General features: G+C 37.3%; 5 protein-coding genes across 9 annotated transcripts; 3 read left to right on the top strand and 2 right to left on the bottom strand.

Annotated features, from left to right (window-relative positions):
- Positions 1 to 125: 125 nt before the first annotated feature.
- LOC105961247 (serine/threonine-protein kinase PCRK1) lies at positions 126 to 3,739 on the top strand. The gene is made up of 5 exons (XM_012985486.2): positions 126 to 623; positions 1,256 to 1,656; positions 1,751 to 2,011; positions 2,117 to 2,239; positions 2,998 to 3,739. The coding sequence occupies exons 1-5, from the start codon at positions 566 to 568 to the stop codon at positions 3,475 to 3,477; spliced, it is 1,323 nt and encodes a 440-aa protein (XP_012840940.2). The 5' UTR covers positions 126 to 565; the 3' UTR covers positions 3,478 to 3,739.
- A 1,641-nt stretch (positions 3,740 to 5,380) lies between these two features.
- On the top strand, positions 5,381 to 9,853 carry LOC105961248 (hypothetical protein). Of its 4 annotated transcripts, none has more exons than XM_088824952.1 (11): positions 5,381 to 5,705; positions 6,483 to 6,850; positions 6,944 to 7,110; positions 7,505 to 7,578; positions 7,960 to 8,014; positions 8,359 to 8,433; positions 8,551 to 8,624; positions 8,723 to 8,771; positions 8,887 to 8,971; positions 9,362 to 9,418; positions 9,635 to 9,853. In XM_088824952.1, the coding sequence occupies exons 2-11, from the start codon at positions 6,562 to 6,564 to the stop codon at positions 9,694 to 9,696; spliced, it is 987 nt and encodes a 328-aa protein (XP_088681078.1). In that variant the 5' UTR covers positions 5,381 to 5,705; positions 6,483 to 6,561; the 3' UTR covers positions 9,697 to 9,853. The 4 variants fall into 4 exon arrangements, with proteins under 4 accessions (XP_088681078.1, XP_012840941.1, XP_088681077.1 ...); XM_012985487.2 differs by having other exon boundaries at positions 5,405 to 5,705; positions 6,427 to 6,850; XM_088824951.1 differs by having other exon boundaries at positions 5,415 to 5,705; positions 6,410 to 6,850.
- An 84-nt stretch (positions 9,854 to 9,937) lies between these two features.
- On the bottom strand, positions 9,938 to 10,946 carry LOC105961249 (transcription factor TCP11). Its single transcript, XM_012985488.2, has one exon. It carries the CDS (start codon positions 10,844 to 10,846, stop codon positions 10,151 to 10,153), a length of 696 nt encoding a protein of 231 aa, XP_012840942.1. The 5' UTR covers positions 10,847 to 10,946; the 3' UTR covers positions 9,938 to 10,150.
- Positions 10,947 to 13,058: 2,112 nt separating this feature from the next.
- On the top strand, positions 13,059 to 16,469 carry SIGF (RNApolymerase sigma-subunit F). 2 transcript variants are annotated; one of them, XM_012985490.2, is made up of 9 exons: positions 13,059 to 13,326; positions 13,936 to 14,084; positions 14,278 to 14,414; positions 14,543 to 14,737; positions 14,825 to 15,071; positions 15,162 to 15,392; positions 15,506 to 15,646; positions 15,720 to 15,920; positions 16,005 to 16,469. In XM_012985490.2, the coding sequence occupies exons 1-9, from the start codon at positions 13,239 to 13,241 to the stop codon at positions 16,290 to 16,292; spliced, it is 1,677 nt and encodes a 558-aa protein (XP_012840944.1). In that variant the 5' UTR covers positions 13,059 to 13,238; the 3' UTR covers positions 16,293 to 16,469. The 2 variants fall into 2 exon arrangements, with proteins under 2 accessions (XP_012840944.1, XP_012840943.1); XM_012985489.2 differs by having other exon boundaries at positions 14,822 to 15,071.
- A 66-nt stretch (positions 16,470 to 16,535) lies between these two features.
- On the bottom strand, positions 16,536 to 18,545 carry LOC105961200 (Pentatricopeptide repeat (PPR-like) superfamily protein). The gene has a single exon (XM_012985441.2). The coding sequence runs from the start codon at positions 18,513 to 18,515 to the stop codon at positions 16,665 to 16,667; it is 1,851 nt and encodes a 616-aa protein (XP_012840895.1). The 5' UTR covers positions 18,516 to 18,545; the 3' UTR covers positions 16,536 to 16,664.
- Positions 18,546 to 20,144: the final 1,599 nt, after the last annotated feature.

The following is a 20,144-nucleotide window of genomic DNA, read 5'->3' as shown; positions in this document are numbered from 1 at the left end:
GAGTAAACTCAAGTGGTTATATCATATAAATGTAAAGACTAATTATAAAAAGAGAGAATTGCAGGAAAAAAAAACAGTGAATTTAATAAGATATGAACATGGATAAGCTAATTAAATAATTAAATAACTCAAAGATCATTCAAATATTCTGCCTTTGACCAAAGTGATGACCAGATCTCTCTGGCATAAGCATAACATGACTTTTTCCTCTCATAAATTATACACTTTCTCTCTCTAATTGTCCACTTAACTCAAATGGCCGCCTTCACACCAAGCTTCCATTTTTCTGCTGTCTTTATCCCCACAAAACCTGTAATAGAAACACACATGTGAAAAATTATATATATTTTTTCTTGCAACTGTATATAGCACATATGTGCATAGTCTCTTGAAATCTATTGTGGGCTATTTTTATTTTATTTAAATTCTTTTTTTCTTTTGGAGTAAGTAAGAAGACTTTAATGAGTGCTGTTTTGCCGTGTGAAGACTTCTCCTTTTAAAATCAATTGAAAATTTTCCTCCGGCATTTGAAGTCTTTCTTCAACTGATTCAAGATTGGATTTTTATGGGTAATTCTCATAATCAAGAACGATTTCCGGTTCAGGAACCCTGGTTTGGAAAAGGTAAAAACCCTTGTCCGAAGATTTGTTATTGTGTTGTTTACTTGTTAAACAGTTTGACAATTTGATACGATTCTTTGAGTGTTTATGTGACCAATCTATTGAAAATTCAAAAAAAAGATTGGATTTTTTTTCCTTCTTGCCTATCGTGGAAACCTGAAAAAGAACCAAACTTTAAGGATCTTTTACTTTAATTAGCTATTAATTGATGTGGGTTTTTTTTTCTGAAAGTGTAGGAATTACTTGGGTATACAATTGCCTTTGTTAATTTGATATTTGTTTGATTATATTATAGAAAAATGAAAAAGCTAGAAATAAGGGTGTGGATTTTGAGTTCTAAAGGCTTGGATCAGACAGTTGTTTTGTTTGTAGGAATTATTGAACTGAACTCTAGCAAGAATCTTGATGGACAGATCATATTTTGTTTTTTACGGAAATGCTGCAGAATTTCTTGTTAATTAGATAGATATCCGAGTGATGATTTCATCGAGCATGAGCTTTTCGATTGGGATTTACAAGAGTTGCTTCTCTTTTCGTAATTTATGTAATTCCTTTATCTTAGTTATTGAATTCTTTAAAGTATCCATCTCGTTGCTGCGTTTTTTTTTAGTTTACTTATACTGCTGCATTTGCAGTGGGTGTTACTTTGAACCATATAAAGGCAATGAACTGTTTCCAATTCCACAACGGAGATAAAAATGAAGAACCGAAAACCCCAGTCCAAATTTCGCCCCAAACATCGTTTACCGATCGTGAAGTAAGGCAATCTGGATCTGAATTTAACTCTCAGAATGTATCGGACACAAGCACCGAGTCAAGAGGCAGAGGCCAATTTCCGAGCTTGTCTGAAAGGCCCAGTAATCTCAAAGTTTTCACCTTTTCAGATCTGAAACAAGCCACGAAAAATTTCAGCCGCACTGCTAAACTCGGTGAAGGAGGATTTGGATGTGTTTATAAGGGCATTATCAAGAACTCGGAAGATCCGCCCAAGAAAATCGACGTGGCTGTTAAACAACTCGGTAAAAGAGGACTTCAGGTAGATTCTTGGTCTTAAAATTGAAGGGATAATTTACTTAAAAGGGATAATTTTTTTCTTGACGTTAATAATGTGTTTTAATGTTATACGACAGGGTCATAAAGAATGGGTGACGGAAGTTAATGTACTCGGTGTTGTGAAACATCCGAATCTCGTTAATCTCGTCGGGTATTGTGCTGAGGATGACGAAAGAGGAATCCAACGGCTTTTAATATACGAATACATGCCGAACGGAAGTGTGGAAGATCATTTATCGATTAAGTCAACCACACCCCTTTCGTGGGCTATGAGGCTGAGGATTGCCCTAGATGCTGCGCGTGGATTAGCGTACCTGCATGAGGAAATGGATTTTCAGGTTGGTTTGCTATTGTAAATCTCGACTAAATATTGCCGTAATGTAATTGTATTTAATATCTTAATGTAAGTAATAAGACTAATGTTGATAATCTGCTATATATAGATCATATTCAGAGATTTCAAGTCTTCAAATATTCTTCTAGACGAGGAGTGGAATGCTAAACTGTCGGACTTTGGATTGGCTCGATTGGGACCTCCGGAAGGGCTAACACATGTGTCAACTGCGGTATGTTCAACGACATATATTTGTTGTACCCGTTATTACATATGCATGTGTGATTTGAGATGTAGTTATGTATCTATAAGTTCGATACCATCTAATTATCATAATACCATAAGAAGTTATGGATGAAAAAGTCTTTACTCGACTTAGAGAAAATTTAATATTTTGGGTTAATTGCATTCAGCACCCTTATAATTTGTCTACTTGTTAAAAAAACTCCTCGTGTTATAATAAATATTAGCAAAATCCCCCCATATGATTCAATTTTATTAGCAAACTACCCTCTAAAGACACTGCATTTAAGGGGTTGTGTGCTAAGAAAAATGCATCATAAGGTTTTTTTTAATATCTCTAACACGAGGAGTTTCTTAGCAATTCGATATAACAAGGTTGCAGAATGCAATAAACTGTTAATATCTTCTATAACTAAGTTTTACAACAATAAGATTGAAATAAAATTTGCTTCATAGTGTCGGAAACGATTTTATTGTCGGATATTCCCGACTTTAAAACTCGTGTATTTTCTGTGATATTTATTTTTTTGATCGGTTGTGGAGCCGTAATTTTATTTCCGTGATGGCCAAATAGACGAACATAACCATGTAAAACAATAGGCTTTTGAGATTTGGTGGGGGCCATGGCCCCGATATCCCTATGTTAGCTCCGCCACTAGTTTGCGTGCTCCAATGTCTTCCCCTCTCGTAACTTTCTTGATTTTTTTTTTCAATTTCTCAAATTGGCTAATAAATACATTTCCTAAGGTCGTTGGAACGATGGGGTACGCGGCCCCCGAGTACATCCAAACGGGCCGCCTCACATCAAAGAGCGACGTTTGGAGCTACGGCGTCTTCCTATACGAGCTCATCACGGGGCGGCGCCCACTGGATCGGAACCGGCCGAGGAGCGAGCAGAAGCTTCTAGAATGGGTCAAACCCTATCTATCCGATGGTAAAAAATTCCAGCAGATATTGGACCCACGCCTCGAGGGCAAGCAAATCTTGAAATCGGCCCACAAGCTCTCCCTCGTGGCCAACCGCTGCTTGGCCAGGTTATCCAAGACACGCCCCAAGATGAGTGAAGTCGTTGAAATGGTCAACCAAGTCGTGGAGGCATCTATAGGGAATATTCCTCAAGCACAACCACCATCGACGAACGCAGAAGAGGACAAGAGTAAAAGGAGGATCTTTGACAGCGGGTGGTCACTTCGCGGCTGGTCTTCGAAGGTAGTCAAGACTTGCTGATCAGGTCATATTATACCCCCCTCGATATTTTCAGGGGTATAATCGGAATGTTCGAAAAAATTCGATCAAGGCATTAATCGCTTCGATTTTCGCTAGGCCAAATAGATTAACGAGTTTGAGATTGGTATGTGTTCAAGACTTGTATGTATGTATGTATGTATATTTTCTTTCTGTAAGAAGAAGAAAAAAGAGTGATCTTTCTTGCTGTATCTTATACAACATTACACTGTGATAGGAAATAAAAATGGAGCCTTTTAATCAACACACATCCATGCGGGTGAGTGTGTGTGTGTGGAATGGTGCACTATCAAGAAAAGAGTGATTATCTTCTGTAAGAAAATAATCTCTTGCAAGTAGACAACTTGTTTATGTGTATGTTTCAATTTCAGGTTATGTATGATATGATGCCTTTTCACATAAGTCATTTTCTTGTTGACTTTTTAGATAGATAGACATTATCTCAAGCAATTTGGAAGAAAATTGCACCAATAATTTACGTGCTGTGTTTGTGTATTTTGACTTTTAACGTTATCTTGATAGACAATAAATAGGTTTGAAATTATAATGGATAATCATTATTAATTGATATTTGGAGAAATTTAATTATTTATTACTTAATTTTTTTGTCCTAAAAAAATATGAGTGTATGCACAACGTCAACCAACCAATAAAATACCTAAATAGAGCACTCAAATTTTGTAAGAACAAAAGCTAGTGCGTCACACAGAAAAATCCAACCCACAATATGAGAAGGTTAAGATTGATTTACTATTTATGATGAATGTGTATTTAATTAAATTACATGTAGTGGACCTAAACACAAAATAAGGTCACATCCGAAAAAATATTTATAATTGTGAATTATTTATGTGTATGCAGTGGCGGAGCCAATATTAGATTAGGAGGCTATCACCCCTAACATTTCTCGAATTTCTATTATTTTATATAGAAATATAAAAAGATCGTGTATAGTAATGCATCCCCATTCGCCTATAAATGTTTTAATGCATTCGACCTCAGATTTAAATCCTGGTTCCACTAATTGACGCATGGTATAATTCTTGATTAACTTTTATAATTTGAATGTGTGTGTGTTTTTTTGTTTTACAAAAGAGAGAGATTCCCCAATCAAACCATGTATGCACATTGATAACTTTCCATTTTCTTGTGCAATAACTTTTTTTTTTTTTTTTTTTTATATATAATTTGTGTCGATTAACATGTTAAAAGGTTAAATTCAATTAAAAATTGATTAAATAAGCGTGTGATTTGCTTTGTGTGCAGATCCGCCGCCGCGTACCGATCTAGAAACTTTTTGCTGAATTCCACGTGAAGTCGTGATTGCGAATCAAACCAAAAATAGAAAAACTGTAATAATTAAAAAAAAATATTCTTCTTTGTTAGGGAAATAATTAAATATCTAAATTAAAATAATCTGTCCAAATTGTCGATGCAGCATCTACACACACATGCAGCAAAGGTCATGCCCCCCACGTGACGTGGCGTGATGTTGTGTGTTTTCATTTTATAAAATCAATGGTAGTTCATACTCCAATCTTGAGATATAGGTAAAAAAAATCAAACTGCTCGAGCTCGATTAAAAAAATATATATATATAAAAAAATTCTATTCAAGCTCAATTTCATGGTCAGTTGATTAAGACCGGTCCGAGTTCGACCCAGATTCGTTAAATTCAAACATAACTTTTAGATCTGTATAAAAAATCAAATAAATTCAAACAATCATGCGTTTCGATCTGATTCATTCATTACACAACCTACACACGAGGTTAAATATTAAATTTGCCAAATATAAATTCCAATATTTGCATACCTAAATTGAATTATTATTTTTTTTTAATCATAAAATTACCTAAATTGAATTCAAGGACATAATAACATATGAAGAAAAGGCCGGTTAAACCAACGGCAACTTTCGATCCACACAAAGGGACACCCATAAAGCTTTCCCAAAAGCTTCCGTACGTCACTTTCTCTAAATTGTTCGATTCTTAACAATCCAATTAATTGTCTTTGCCCAAACGGTATATAAACCCACTTCAAATCCTCTTCTCATGATTCGTTATTGTTATCTTCTCTCTCTCTAAATATACACTCAATCACAGCTGCAAATCCGCCGTGTATATACACACACACTTATTTCACCATGTTTAACATACATTTCGGTTTCGATTTTGTTTCTGCCGATTTACTGCAATTGATTTGAAGGTGAGCTTCAACTTCTTTTTTTTTTTTCTGACGTTGAGTGGGCATTCTGTTTAGTTTCTATTGGGTTTCCGATTTGGGAATTGCTTTGTTTAGAAGTTTCGGATATATGATGATATTCGTATTTAATTCCGTGTATGAAATTCGGATTAAAATTCACAAAGTATGGAAGTAATTTTGGTTTGTTTGTCTGGTTCAAGGATCACTGTTTTTTAATTTTTAATTTTATTTTATACTAATCGGGTAGTTTACTATTTAGGTTTGAAGTTTTCAGAATTTTTTATCATGGATATACGAAAATCATATGAAAGACTTAACGTGGAGGCCATGAAAAGATTTACACAGTCCTTTCAATTGTTTATATTCTTCTGGTTTTTCTATTGGGCAATAAAGTAATCAATTTATTTTGAGAGTGGCATTTGATTGAGTTATATAATTGAGTCAATGATTTGTTTCAGAGAAATTGCTGCTTTAGGAATAAGAGTTTAAGATTAACTGTAGCTGTAATGTTTAGGATCTGATCAATCAACCAATCTTCTCCATACACATGTCGTTGTTTCTAACTAGATGAATCTGTAGTTTCCTCGTCCCAACGAATAATTTTTGGGATTTTTGACAGCTAAATTAGACTACAAATGAAGTCTTTTGAAGCAGATGATCGAACAATATTTTGAGTTGCTTTTTTCTCTCGCTTATGATATTCACAGGTGTTCTACTTATGCAGGTCGGTATTTGCTTATTCCTATTACGCGAATAATAACTTATCTCTTTCCCTTTTAGCGGCGAAATTTGGCACTAGCTAACGAACTAGTTATTACTTCGGTTTTGGTCGGATTGTAACGCCTTAGAAGAAATAATAATGCACGAGCCAGATGCAGATGCTGCTCCGTGGAGTTTTTTCAACATCGACAATATTTTCAGTAACAATTATTATGGAGACAGCACGCAACATGATGTGAAAATTTGCCACGAGCAGTACATTAGGGAAAATCCTTATGTCAACGTCGACAACGATGAGATCATTGCACGTGCTATTCTCGAAGAAGAATTGTCACAATTATCAATATCTGAACCTCCCGAAGAGGATTACTTGCAAAGTTCCGCTATTATCCCGGATTGGCATAATTCTTCAAATAACAATTTTATCGGTATGTTCTTCCTTATTTTGATTATTGTATATTCTATCTCTGGCTATAACATGCTGTAATAAAATCCTTAAAAACCTAAACTAAATATTGCAGGCCAAGAAGGTGGGCATTACGAGAACGATGAGGTGGGAAGTTTATGCTCCAGTTCTGGAGATAGATCGTGTGATGGAGATGATTACTCTTATACTTTGGACATAACAGATGAGTCTGAACTTGATGGAGAAGTTGAAAAGAGGTTATACCAATTGGTTTCTGTTCCTGTAAGCATCGATTTCATATATCATTAAGCTGTATATCATTTACTAAATAAGATTATAAAGCCCAGAAGCATCTTGTTCCTATATTATCAAGTTTTTTGTGGCTTCTCATTTTGTTTATATACCGATTTAGTTTTTCTGCTCGCACTAAATATAATTTGCAAATGCATCTAAGTTTGTACATACAAAGAATCTTCAAGGCTCTTTTAAGCAGTTCATTTTATGGATTATTAGACATCCTGAATCTGTTTGGAGCCACTGCTGAATCATATATACAACTGTAGAGAATTGAGTGCAAATCAAACTCTGATATAGTGTGTATTATCAAAACCTTGTAGTTTGTGTGATCGAGCATTATTTCAATTTCCTTATTTTGTGTTTTATTGGTATTGCGCAGCACATGCCGAGAATTAATGGAGACATACCTTCAGTTGATGAAGCGACTTCTGACCATCAAAGGCTGCTAGATAGGTACTTTTGGACTTCTCTTGTTGTTGGCATAGTAATAGTAATATCAATTCAATTATTTTCCGAAGTCCCTTCCACAAATTTATTATATTTTTTATTTTTTATTTTTAATTTGTGTGTTCCCTCAAACACTCGTATAGCATAGCTGGATTACATACGAAAATTTTCCATAAACAATTATTGTATAACTCAGGACCTTTCATTTGGCATTTGGGATATCAATAAGCCCCTTATGGTTTTGGTTGAGATGGTCATTCAACATGCTTAACTTTGCAGGCATCATTACTAGTTGGACCAATCACGTGTTAGACCTTAAATAATGTATAAAATATTATATTCATGTGGAACACATTTGTAAAGAGTTGCATGGTGCTCTGGTTTCAGGTTACAGTTATATGACTTGATTGAGCACAAAGTTCAAGGAGATGGAAACTGTCAGGTTAATTTTCTCTGCCCTTTGCGATTTCTTTTTTTGTTAATTTTATATTCTAGTCATCTTTTTTGTTTCCTTCAATAGCAGATCACATGGAAATAAACATTTACGTCTTGTTATATTTAAAAGGAGACCATGGTGAAAACCAAGAATAAATTTCATCTCCATTATATGTCTTCCTTGCTAAAATAGAAACGAGCAGGTGTCGCCCAAGGCAACTGCTTGACATTTTTGCCCCAAAACGAAATTCAAAATCAAAACCTATGCCATTAAGTATTTTTCGTGAAGCTGTTATGTTAAATTTCTACAATTTAAAGCAGTTCCTCATATTCATTACCAATTTCCTGCAGTTTCGTGCTTTATCTGATCAGTTTTACCGGGCCCCTGAGCACCACAAATTTGTGAGACAGCAAGTTGTACGTCAGGTTGTTGTCGTTGTACATATATATATTCTTCTTTTCTTTGCTTTCTGAAATGGTGGCATTCTCGTTATTCCCTTTTAAAGTTAGTGTAAATCTGATAATACGGTTTGGTATTGTCAGCTCAAAGCACAACCTGAAATGTACGAGGGGTATGTTCCCATGGAATATGCAGACTATCTGAAAAGGATGTCCAAGTATAGTTTCTTTGTCTTGATTTGTATATCTTGTACTTCCATGATTGTCCATTTTTCCTTTTCAAAATTCCGATGATGCTTACATATTTAGTGACCAGGGGCGGGGAGTGGGGTGATCATGTCACACTGCAAGCTGCTGCAGATTCGGTATTAATTGCCTTACCTAAATTACATCTGGCCCTTTTTTTTTTCTGCCTTTTCGTATGCTGAGAAATGCACTTGCTGTTAAAACTTAGTTATGGCCCCTTTTTTTTTTTGACAGTATGGTGTGAGAATTCTTGTAGTAACTTCATTTAAAGATACCTGCTACATCGAGATTCTTCCCAGAGATCAAAAGTCGAAAAGAGGTTAGCATTATCTGCATTATTGTATCAATTCAATTATACTCAATAGTCAGTAGGAAATGCTCTATCTGCTAAGCTTTTTCCATATGGTACTGAAGAATTATGGTAATTTTACCTATTACCAGACGAGTCTCACTTTTGATATACATCTTATTACTTAAGATGTGTGAGTTTCGACTCACCCAGAGAATGCTCACTTCAATATTTTGAAATTAATGATGCTGTCGTCTTGCACGTTAAATTCACGCACAAGTGACTTCATTTATTATAACAAACAGAAATGCTAGAAAAAACCATGCAGGATTTATCGTTTCTGCACATGGTAATATGTGTATTATCAGCTCACTGACAAAGTTATCGAATCTTGTGGTAAATTCTGTGTTTGTTGTGCAGTCATATATCTAAGTTTCTGGGCAGAGGTACATTACAACTCAATCTATCCTCATGGAGGTAAATTCTCATTTCTGTTTCTTTTTTGTGATTTACAAGAGTTTTGTCATAAATACATTCTGCTTAGTGCTTACACCGACAACATCCACCCGTACCGTAAGTTTTATCTAGCTCACAAGTGTTTAAACCAGAAAAGAACAAAAAAAAAAAAAAAAAAAAAAAAACAGAACTTGTCATCTGTGCTAATACGATGAAAATCGAATTTGTATTGATCAGATATCCCTCCGAGTGATTTTAAGAGGAAGAAAAAGTGGTGGAACATTCGAAACAAGCAGTAGAAAAACATATTTACTGCTGCCCCACACACCTTGGATTCAGCTGTATAGTCTGTCATATAGTGAACAAGTTTAAATTTTTTTTACCCCTCTGTTTCCTTATATTGAGTTACACGACTACATTATTTAATATTAATTCATACATCATTATATTTTGCAAGCAGTGTACAAATATATATATATATATTTATTTTTAATTTTTTTAATTAATGAGCATAATAGAGTTAAGTATGCAATGAGGAGATTGAATATTCTTAATTCTTTCTCATTAATCATTTAACTAAGTACATAATTCCCAATTATCGAAATGAGATTACAAGAAGAGGGGGGCCCACATTTTTTCTTTTTTCTCCCTGTTTTTAGATTAGAACATCTAAAAACCACAAACTGATTATTAGTACTAATGAACAATTAATTGCTAATTACTTATTATATAGCTTAGAATCTTAATCTATATCTAATGGTGATCCCCACCTACCCCGCGGTGCCTCTCCTCCTCCGCCTCTTCTTCCGCCGTCGCCGGCTGCAGCAGCAGCGTAGTAAATGGCATGTGGCGGTACCCATTGGGGAGGAACGCCAACTCCGTCGGCGGCGGCTGGAACAAGTCCAGCCTGCAACTCGGCGGAGGCGGGGGCACAAACGTCAGCACCCCGCTCCCCGACACAGACGACACCGTGTGCGCCGCCGCCATTGTGGCGGTGTCGGCGGAGCGGGAGGACACGACGGAGCCGGAGGAGGTCGACACGGCCTCCGCCGGGACGGTGCCGGTTCCGGTGGCGGCGATTATTGAGGGCTCGGCGTGGCGGAGGAGCCACTCTATGGTCTCGCCGTCGGAGCGGTGGCCCAGCTCCCTCGTCAGCTGGAAAACTCGGGCGGCGCAGAGGGCCGGCATCCGGACGCGGCGGCCGCGCCCGTTGACCTTCGTGTGGCGATCTCTGCTGGAGGAGGAGGCGGCGGGCCCTCCGACCGCCTTTCTGGAGACGGCGATCTTGGGCCTGGAATTGCGCGCGCCGGCGGATACGGCGACGGTGACGTCGGCGGAGGTGGGGGTGACGGGATGAGGGACGGCGGAAATCGGTGGGGGATGGAGGTGGTGGAAGTTAGGTGGGAGAGAAGAAGAGGTTTTGTGAAGAACCATATCTGAAGAAGACATTTTTTTACCTTTGACTGATGCTGCTGGGTGCTGGTTAGGGTTTTCTTTTCTTTTTATTACTTTTTTATTTATTTATTTTTTAATGAAGAGTGTCACACTGCAATGAAGAAAGACCCCACGAATTTGAACAAGTACTGGAGAGAAAAATAGTGGGCCCACACCCATCGATTAATGGGCCTATTAGGAAGTTAAGTGGGCCAGTCAAAATCTTTGTCTCTATACCCCTAATAGGTGGGTCCCACACCGGAGTATCATTTCATTGCTTTTTCACAATATAAATTTTTTTTTTATCCCAAAAAGGCAAAAAATATTAAAAGCCAGGTAATTTAATTATGGTTTCTGTGTCAGGTGTGTATTTACTATTTATAACTCATCCTAATATTGGGTTGAGCAAATACAGATAATTATGGTTCAATTTGTTAGTCTAATTATCTTCACATGGGTAATTATCCTAATTTAAAGTAATTTGTTTAAACAAAGAATGACACTTTAAAAATACTGTATGTTTAAGATTTATGTCGCCTTTTAGAATACTGTTTTGTATTTTAATCCGACTGGATTCGTGGTGGGCTGGTTTAAAGAGTTAAGTAGGCTTGAACTTGGACCGGAGACCACGATAAACCTACAAGAAAGAAAAGAACCGGACTTAGGCCGGAGTTAGCACACCGACGGCCAAGTCAATAACTTCCTGAAGAAGATATTATGTTTATATGCGTAATTTTGGTATATGATTATGTGTGTTTTCACCTGTATTTACTGCCCCTATTTATACTAAAGAAAAAGACGGACGTCAAATATTCTTCAATTTAATTTACCTGTCCCATTGCGGTAATTAGGCATTCGGACCTCAAATTACCTTCAATGCAGTTTAATCTGTCATTTCATTGGCGGCTGCGGGGGCAAAAAGTAGGGGGTCGAAAAGACATTCCTCTGCGCTTGTCAGTAGATTGGACGTGCATTAACTACCCGTGCAGCAATGATCACCTCCGGTTGGCGGCGAGAAGCTGGGCGAGAGAGCGGGTCGGCGAGAAGCCTCTCGCTCGTGGGTTACTCGCGACCTGTTGCTCGGTCCCTCTCGCCTAATGAGTGCCAGTTTAATGGGCCCTCTTCCGTTAATAGGCTTATTGGTGCTTTTTGACCTTGTTTGGGCCTTTGGTCTTTATTGGATCTATCAAGCGATCCTGGGCTGGATCATATTTGTTGGTTTGCTGGGCCCAAATGGTTATTAATATCCAGCAAATTTAACCATTTTCATCTCAAACGGCCTAACGAAGCCAAGCGATTAGTAGACTCGGATTCAGTTGAACCTTGGAAGTCCCGAGAGTCTTGATCATGACCATTCATTCCACCGAGTGATCCGAGGCATTTACTTCGAAGTATACACCTCCATTCTCTCACAACTCTAATTTCGATCTTTACTCTCTCTCTCTCATTTGTTCATACCACTACATTGAATGCCTCTTGGCATTTTCAGTCCATGAGTAAACTTCTTTTCTGCTCTCTGGTTTAGATACAACATACCTTTATTAAACGCCTTGAAGGAGAGATAGAGAAAAAAGAATAACACACACAATTTGAGTCTCCGATTGATTTCTGTAATTTATATTCTTCGTGAGCGCATGATAATCACTTCTTAGTAAGGGAAACACGAGAGAGTTTAAATCTATGCGTAGAGGGTTAGGTGAGAGACTTGGCCAGAAATCTAAGTGATTCCGGCAAGATCTAGGGTTTCGGTGGTTGAGCCTAGTGCTGGGTTGTTGGCCTCTTAGGTCGACCCAAATATATATTAGACTTTTCGATGTCTATTAATATAATTGATTTCTATTAGAGTATATTATATTATAATAACTCTTGTAATATTAGGATTCGATTACCTAGATTAGTTAGGATCTAGTTACCTAGTGAAACTCTATTACCTTGCATTAAATCAACCCATAATATAATGGGGGTTTCTATTACGTATTATTACTATTTATCTCTTTCTCCTATTCTATTCTTGGTCGAGAACCAAACGAGACCTAAAACTACAACATATTGGGATCAAAAAGCCCATTTTCTATATAGAAAAAAACCCTCTAATACGGCCCAAAACTAAATTGGTCTGATCAAAATCTAATTCCATATAAAAGCCCAATGGGCCTATATTCATAAAATTGATACGAGGACATAATCGTAATAATATAATATCTTTGGGGGCAACCTAGTCAATCTCACTTTAAAAAAATCAAGAAAACCTGCGAAACCTCATCCATTTGAATGGGTTTATGTCCGTTTATCTGCTCACCGAACCGGCAAATTGCAAAAAATCCCTTCTCATTCATTATGATATGTACTGAAGTAATATTGATTTCTTCTTCTTCTTTCTCGTTGAAGCTAATTTAAAAGTACAGTAATGGAAACAGTACGGAGCTTGGTTTCTTCTCCGCCGCAATTCCCTCTCAGAACCCATGTCAGAAATTGCTCCTCCTCTTGTTCTTCAGGTCTTTTATTTATTTATTTTATTACTTTATACTTTTATTTTTTATTGAATTAAATTATGTTATATGATGGGCGTTGGCGTAGTTTTGCGTTGTAGAAGTGAAGAAGGCAAATGGGATTGTTTTAATTTTTAGCCAATTTGCTTTAAATTGCACTAATGCTCTGTTTCTTGTCAGTTGCAACAATTTTTACTGCACAATTAAAGTGACCGTCGTAAAGTTTACGGAGTGTTATATACCGTTCGATTCGAGTGTTAGAAAGATCATATGGGACTTTAGGATGTGCTCGAATTCCGCATTTTGTGAAAAAATAATGTAGTTACATATGCTTACTTTACAAACTTATCTGCAGTTTGATGATTCTTGAAAAATCAGAATTTTTTATTGATGGAAGATTTACGAGGTTTGATGACTGAGTATTGAATGCCAAAATGGTAACCCGTTAATAATCACGGGCCAAATTGATTAGTTCTTCGTAGATTAGATGAATTGGATCATGTATAACAAATACAATTGTCTTCATGTAGTTAGTTCATAAAATTTGGACCTATTTTCTTGTCTTGTCTCGTTTTATTATCTATTAATGAATGATTGTACTTTTTTATTTTGCAGTTTTGTTGCTTCATGAGCAAGTAACTCCAGCTCTTACATCCTTGTCGACCCCTTCTTTAGCTCGACATACTACGACTTCAGTTCTTATTCAAGATCAGCGTAATGAGAGCAGGCCATTGTTGTCTTTAAAGGATGACAACACATTTCAGGTGAGGCTCTTTGTTAAACAATGCTGTACGAGTAAAAACTCGATGTTTATTTGTCAATTTATTATTTAAATAAGAAAGAATTTATCGGAAAGATTCTTGAAAATTTTGTTCTTACCATCTGAAAACCTATTTAATCATGCAACAAAGATTGCTGCTTTTTGCTGACATGTTCTTGATTCGTTTCCGGTCGAAGCAAACATTCGATAGGAGGCAGATGGTAACGACACCTGCATCTTCATCATCTAATGAAGGAAATGACAAAATTGACCCCGATCAATACGATAATGACCTTCAGCTCCAGTTGCTACGCAGGCCAGAATTATGGTATTTGTAAGAGTAATCGAACTATCATCACCTACTTTTACTATTTCTCATTACGTTTTCGTCTGTTAATTTTTCTCAGATAGAATCCTTTAGATGAATATCTGATTATAATTATATTACTCGTTAAATTTCAGATGGTCGTCTTTACAAAAAAAGGAACACCCCTTTCCTACGACGACACCAAATTCCTTACCTAGTACAGCCGAAAACGTAACCGGTGCAGAAGCGAACCATGTTCTCGCACTTGCAAGAGAAGCCTTTTCGGCTTGCAAAGAGGCAGCCTCAATTGCTGAAGATGCTCGGCTTTATGACAACTCCTCTAGTACAAGGTCCGTAGCTTACTTTATTCGCATTTTTCGTCTTCTAATAGACACCTAAAACACGTTTCTTTTTCGTGTGGGTTTTTTTTCCAGAAGTTTGGTAGGTTCTCCCGTACAAAGAATTGTGAGGTCAAAACGTCGTCTTGAGAGGCAAGCTAAGAGAAGGGCACCAAAGCCACAATTAGAGGATCAAGAAATGAACCATCGCAGAAAGCTAGAACCACATAAAAAATCTAGTGAAGGATATGACCCAAACGACCCTCTTCGACTCTTTTTATGGGGACCAGAAACAACACAACTTTTATCCGCAAAAGAAGAAGCAGACTTAATAGCCAAGATACAGGTCCTTTTTTTCGTTTGGAGATACCCTTTTTTTTTGGTTTGAATCAGATTGTAACTATACATAATATAAACGATTTTTTTTTTGTTATAGGAATTGATGAAACTGCAAGAAGTGAGAAGTCGGCTCCAAACTCAGTTTTCACGCGAGCCTACATTAGTTGAGTGGGCTGCAGCCGTTGGGATTAGTACTCAAGCTTTGCAGTTCCAGGTTAACTGTGGGAATTTCAGTCGAGAGAAGTTAATTTATGCCAATTTCCGATTGGTCGTTTACATTGCTAAGCAGTACCAAGGGCGTGGTCTAAATCTTCAGGATCTTTTGCAGGTGAATCGGAGCTTACATGTTTAAAACACACACACACACACACACACACACACACACACACACGCATATATTTATGTATTGTTTTTGAAGATTTGTTGGTTTGTTGTATATAGCTGGGGAGCATGGGTCTAATGAAGAGTGTCGAAAAATTCAAGCCGCTAGTCGGCTGCAGATTTGCTACGTACGCATATTGGTGGATAAGGCAATCAATTAGGAAATCCCTGTTTCAGCATTCTAGAACAATCCGTTTACCGGTAATGAAAATTTTGCTTATTTAAATTTTCGAGGGAAAGTTCGTTTGTTCATAAAAATTGTCTCTTTTTACAGGAGAATGTTTATACACTTCTCTCTAAAGTGTACGAAGCAAAGAAAACGTGCATAAAACAAGGTAATCATCAACCAACGAAAGAGGATATAGCAGCAGCTGCTGGTTTATCTGTCGAGAAACTCGATAGATTGCTATATACTTCTCGAGTTCCTCTTTCTATGCAAAAACCCGTCTGGATGGATCAAGACACTACCTTTCAGGTCAATCAATTTTTATTTATTTTTAATTATTTTTTTATTTTTTATTGCAAATAAGCTAACAGAGGATTGTTTTGATTGGTACAGGAGATAACGGCAGATACTGCAGTCGAAGCTCCAGATGTTGGTGCATCGAAGCAGATTATGAGGCAGCACACACGGAATCTTTTGAGTGTTTTGAATCCTAGAGAGAGAAAAATTATCCGATTGAGATTTGGGATTGAAGATGGGGAACAGAAATCGCTGTCTGACATCGGGGCTGGTTTTGGACTGTCCAAGGAGAGAATAAGACAAATCGAAAGCCGAGCGCTGTACAAGCTCAAACAGTGTCTTAGCAGCCACGGTCTAAGTGCTTATGCGGAAATGCTCGTTTAGTTCTTGATTTGATGCTGTAATTATAGCTTCTTTATGCACTACTAAACTCCTTTTTGTTTATATATAATGCGGTTCGTTGTTGTTTTGGTGCAAGTGAAAATGTTCGGGTTCGAACGTGTACATAAAACTACCACCATTTTTCGTTTTTTTGCCCCGTTAAATTTCTTTATATTTGAATTACGTTGTCTCTATATAGAATGTCAACTGTTGGAAGTTTTGAATTGTCTTACAATTTTTGAATTATGTTGTTTCTAAAATCGGATATTTTGAATCGAAATCGGACAAATGAAGCCCTTATAAAGTTTACAACACAAGCGTCCCACAGAACACGAGCTCAACCAGATTCTCGATTCTCATACGTAAATCTCCAGATCAAGTTTCACCACCGTGCAGACTGCCAACAAGAGAAGAGTACACATCATCATCAGGTCTAATACCACCCTCTTTCATCTCATCGTACAATCCAAAAGCTTCGTCCGATCTCCCCTCTTTCGAAAGCCCCGACATCAAAACCGTATAAGTCTTAATACTCGGAATTACCTTTTTACCCTTCATCTCCTCAAAGAGCCTCACAGCCTCGTCTATATTCCCGTCTATACATTCTCCCTGCATAAGAGATGTGTACGTATAAACATCTAAAACCAGCCCTTTATCTTCCATCTTCTTTCTCAACACATAAGCTTCTTTCATCATACCCCTTTTGCAGTATCCATCTATTAAAGAATTGTACGTCAGATTATTCGGTTTTTCTCCCTTCTTCTCCATCTCGTTCAACATTCTTTCCGCTTCGATAAAGTTACCTTCTTTTCTGTATATATCGATTAGTGTTGTGTAAGCAACTGTATTTGGGGCGACACCCTTTTCCACCATTGAGAATAGCAACGTCTTTGCTTGCTCGTGCTGCTTTAGTTTGCATAGGCCGTTTGCGAATATGGTGTACGTATAAACATCGGCTTGTAGCCCTTTTCTCTCCATAACATCTTGAAGCTTTCGAGCTTCGTTAATCATTCCTTGCTTGCAATAACCGTCCATCAATGTGTTGAATATCACTCGATTTATGTCTATTCCTTTACTTTGCATTTCATTGAGCAACACTTGTGTGCCCTCCATTTTCCCCGTTTCGCAAACTGCATGTATCAACGAGCCGTAAATGTGCGCGTTCGGCTTGAGGCCTTTCTCCACCAACTCGTCGAACAGAGCGAATGCCCTTTTGACATCACTTGACTTACTATACAAATTAATCATTAAGTTGTAGACATGAATATCTGCAGCCACATTCTTCTCGAGCATTTCGTCGAACAGCTTCTGTGCGTCTTCGATCTTGAAATATCTGGCACGCCATTCAATCAAGAGAGTATAAGTTGCCACACTGAAGTCCACCCCTGCTTTCTCCATGGCGGCCAAGACGTCTTCGACTCCTCTACTATCCGATTTCTTCAGATAAGCATCAATCAGTGTGTTGAAAGTATACGCATTCGGTTTAACCCCCTTTCGAACCAAATCGTTCATCAAATTCCTTGCCTTTTCGACTTGTTTTCGTTTGCACAATCCGTCGATCACCAACGTCATCGCATAAACTGTGATAATCACATTGGATTCCACCATCTTTTGAAAGAATTCGTACAACGACTCGAACCGGTCCAATTTTTTGTACGCAATCAAGTAAACCATGCAAGAACGCTCATCAATCACAAACCCATATTTAACCATATAGTCGAACACCTCCAAACCCTCGCGAAATCTCCCGCAGTCGGCAAAAACCCTGAACAGCATATCGAAAAACCTGGTCTTTACTTTGGGTTCGACGCCATTTCCAGCGACGAACGAAGCTATTTCCGGGAGTGGGCGGCGGACATCGTCGTCCGCGACGGCGGCGCTCATGACGCACTTGGCCTCCGCGAACCGCCGGACTCCATACAGGCGGAGAATAACTGCTACGTGGGATTCGAAATTGGGTTTCTGGGGGGCAATTGAGCGATTCGTCTGCAGAAAATTGAAGAAGCGCCAGCAGGATAAGGTGGGGAGGCGTGGGTTGGAGAGAACAAGGTGGATTATTTGGGGATTAAGAGATGAAATTAGGGATGGTGGAATGTTTAGGGATTTTGAGGTCGAATTGATTAGGGATTTGGTGATGAAATCGGCTGTGTGTTCGTTGGATTTTGAAGCAAAACTGGAGGAGCTGAAAACTTGCTTCGCAGTGTTGTAGAATTTCTGATTCGACATTGAAACAAATGCAACTCTGTAAAACTTCTCACTTCTACTAATTATAGTTTGAAATTTGGTAATTATAAATTTTCGTTAATTAATAATAAATTTATTATTTATTTATTGAGATATGAATTATAATTGGTTGATTATAAATAATCGATTAATTATTTTACTATATTGGGCCACAAGTTAAAGCCCCAAAAAACGAGCCCACTGAATTGAGAGTTCAAGCTTATTATATATATTGACTAAATACATAATTAGTGGAAATAGAATCATACTTTAATGGGGATTCTACGACTAATTAATATAAATAAGACCTCAAGCTCATGCATGGTAAAATGTACGTTCTAACTTCTAACAAATCTATCGAGTCTTATTGATCTAGTGCTCTCTACCCTATCTTCTGTGCTACCATGCATCTAACTTGAGCGTGGGAGATGTTTCTGTCGGATCAATCTCGGCTTAGTTCACGTGTTTTGGCTTAGTTCAAGTCTTCCTCTTTGCGCGGTTGGATCATCTGCTCGCGTGCAAAAAACCTACCCCATGCTCCCGTCAAATCTATCAAGGTGATCTATACATCATCAATAATCTCTAGTTTGTACATGTTTTACCACATTCGAACTTCATATTTTGAAACAAAATGATCGATCATAAAATGTGTCTCTCGACTTGTAAATATCAGATTGTGGTGCATCAAAAATTGCGTTTTTGCACAAAACGAATATAACATTTCACGAAATTTAGAAGATTATGTTGAATTTGACGCCACAAGGATGGACATGTAAGAAGATTTATAGTTGATGTGTGATTGTAATCACCCAAACATGTGGTGTTTTTATTTGTAATTTTCCCGTTATTTTATACAAAACAATGTATATAAGCATGTCAGTTAATTAAATCCTTAACCAAGACTGTATTACAAATGATCCAAATCACACAATCCAATAATAAACTTTGTTCTACGCTTGCATGTGGCATGCATGTGCTTACAATTACTCTCAAATTAAAGTAATACTATCCAATCAATATGAGATCAACCCGACTAATTAATCCCCACACTATTAAAATAATTAATTAAAAGAAACCTCAAAATACTAGGTAACCGAGCAGCTGGCAATTTTGTGTTCAGACTACAGTTTCAAGAATCAAGTCATATGAAACATATAAGTTTTCGTGAAGTTTAAGAATGTGCTGGCCAGGCTTCAACGAAATTTAATATTAGAAAAAGGGCATTTCTTTTTATTCGATTTAGGCTACAAAATAACTCGAGACGACTCTAGTTATCGATGTATGCTGAATTAATCGAAGTGTGAAACCGAAGATTACGCAGTAATTGGCGCAATTAGAGAATCCTCAGACTCTGACAGAAGGATGTCTAAATTATGTTTTGCTGCATGTGGAAAAATGCCTTGAACTCTAAGATTAATTAATGCTTAATTAAAAAAAAAATCTCGAAAACCACATCTAGCGCAAATTGATCTGCGTTTGCTGTCGATTAATTAGTTGAATAAATTATTCAATTAGCTAAAGTAATTGATCTACGTTTGCTGTCGTATTTCATGTTATATATATATTTATATGTCGAATTAAAACCCAACGTAAGATGCACCAAAACGGCAAAAAAATTCGCATGGCAAATTT

Source organism: Erythranthe guttata, chromosome 10, assembly GCF_056151865.1.
Source record: "Erythranthe guttata isolate IM_541 chromosome 10, IM_541, whole genome shotgun sequence".
In the NCBI taxonomy this organism is placed as follows: domain Eukaryota; kingdom Viridiplantae; phylum Streptophyta; class Magnoliopsida; order Lamiales; family Phrymaceae; genus Erythranthe; species Erythranthe guttata.
The sequence above is the reverse complement of the archived record's forward strand: the minus strand, read 5'-3'. Positions and strand labels throughout refer to the sequence as shown.

Excerpts from the sequence above, each read along its gene's own strand:
- LOC105961249 (XM_012985488.2), bottom strand. The coding sequence starts at position 10,846 with ATGTCTTCTTCAGATATGGTTCTTCACAAAACCTCTTCTTCTCTCCCA.
- LOC105961200 (XM_012985441.2), bottom strand. The coding sequence starts at position 18,515 with ATGTCGAATCAGAAATTCTACAACACTGCGAAGCAAGTTTTCAGCTCC.
- SIGF (XM_012985489.2), top strand. The coding sequence starts at position 13,239 with ATGGAAACAGTACGGAGCTTGGTTTCTTCTCCGCCGCAATTCCCTCTC. Across the intron at positions 14,415-14,542 it reads AGGCCAGAATTATGGTATTT|ATGGTCGTCTTTACAAAAAA; the intron begins GTAAGAGTAATC and ends GTTAAATTTCAG. Across the intron at positions 15,393-15,505 it reads ATCTTCAGGATCTTTTGCAG|CTGGGGAGCATGGGTCTAAT; the intron begins GTGAATCGGAGC and ends TGTTGTATATAG.
- LOC105961248 (XM_088824952.1), top strand. The coding sequence starts at position 6,562 with ATGCACGAGCCAGATGCAGATGCTGCTCCGTGGAGTTTTTTCAACATC. Across the intron at positions 8,015-8,358 it reads AAGGAGATGGAAACTGTCAG|TTTCGTGCTTTATCTGATCA; the intron begins GTTAATTTTCTC and ends AATTTCCTGCAG. Across the intron at positions 8,772-8,886 it reads TGCAAGCTGCTGCAGATTCG|TATGGTGTGAGAATTCTTGT; the intron begins GTATTAATTGCC and ends TTTTTTTGACAG.
- LOC105961247 (XM_012985486.2), top strand. The coding sequence starts at position 566 with ATGGGTAATTCTCATAATCAAGAACGATTTCCGGTTCAGGAACCCTGG. Across the intron at positions 624-1,255 it reads GGAACCCTGGTTTGGAAAAG|TGGGTGTTACTTTGAACCAT; the intron begins GTAAAAACCCTT and ends CTGCATTTGCAG. Across the intron at positions 1,657-1,750 it reads TCGGTAAAAGAGGACTTCAG|GGTCATAAAGAATGGGTGAC; the intron begins GTAGATTCTTGG and ends GTTATACGACAG.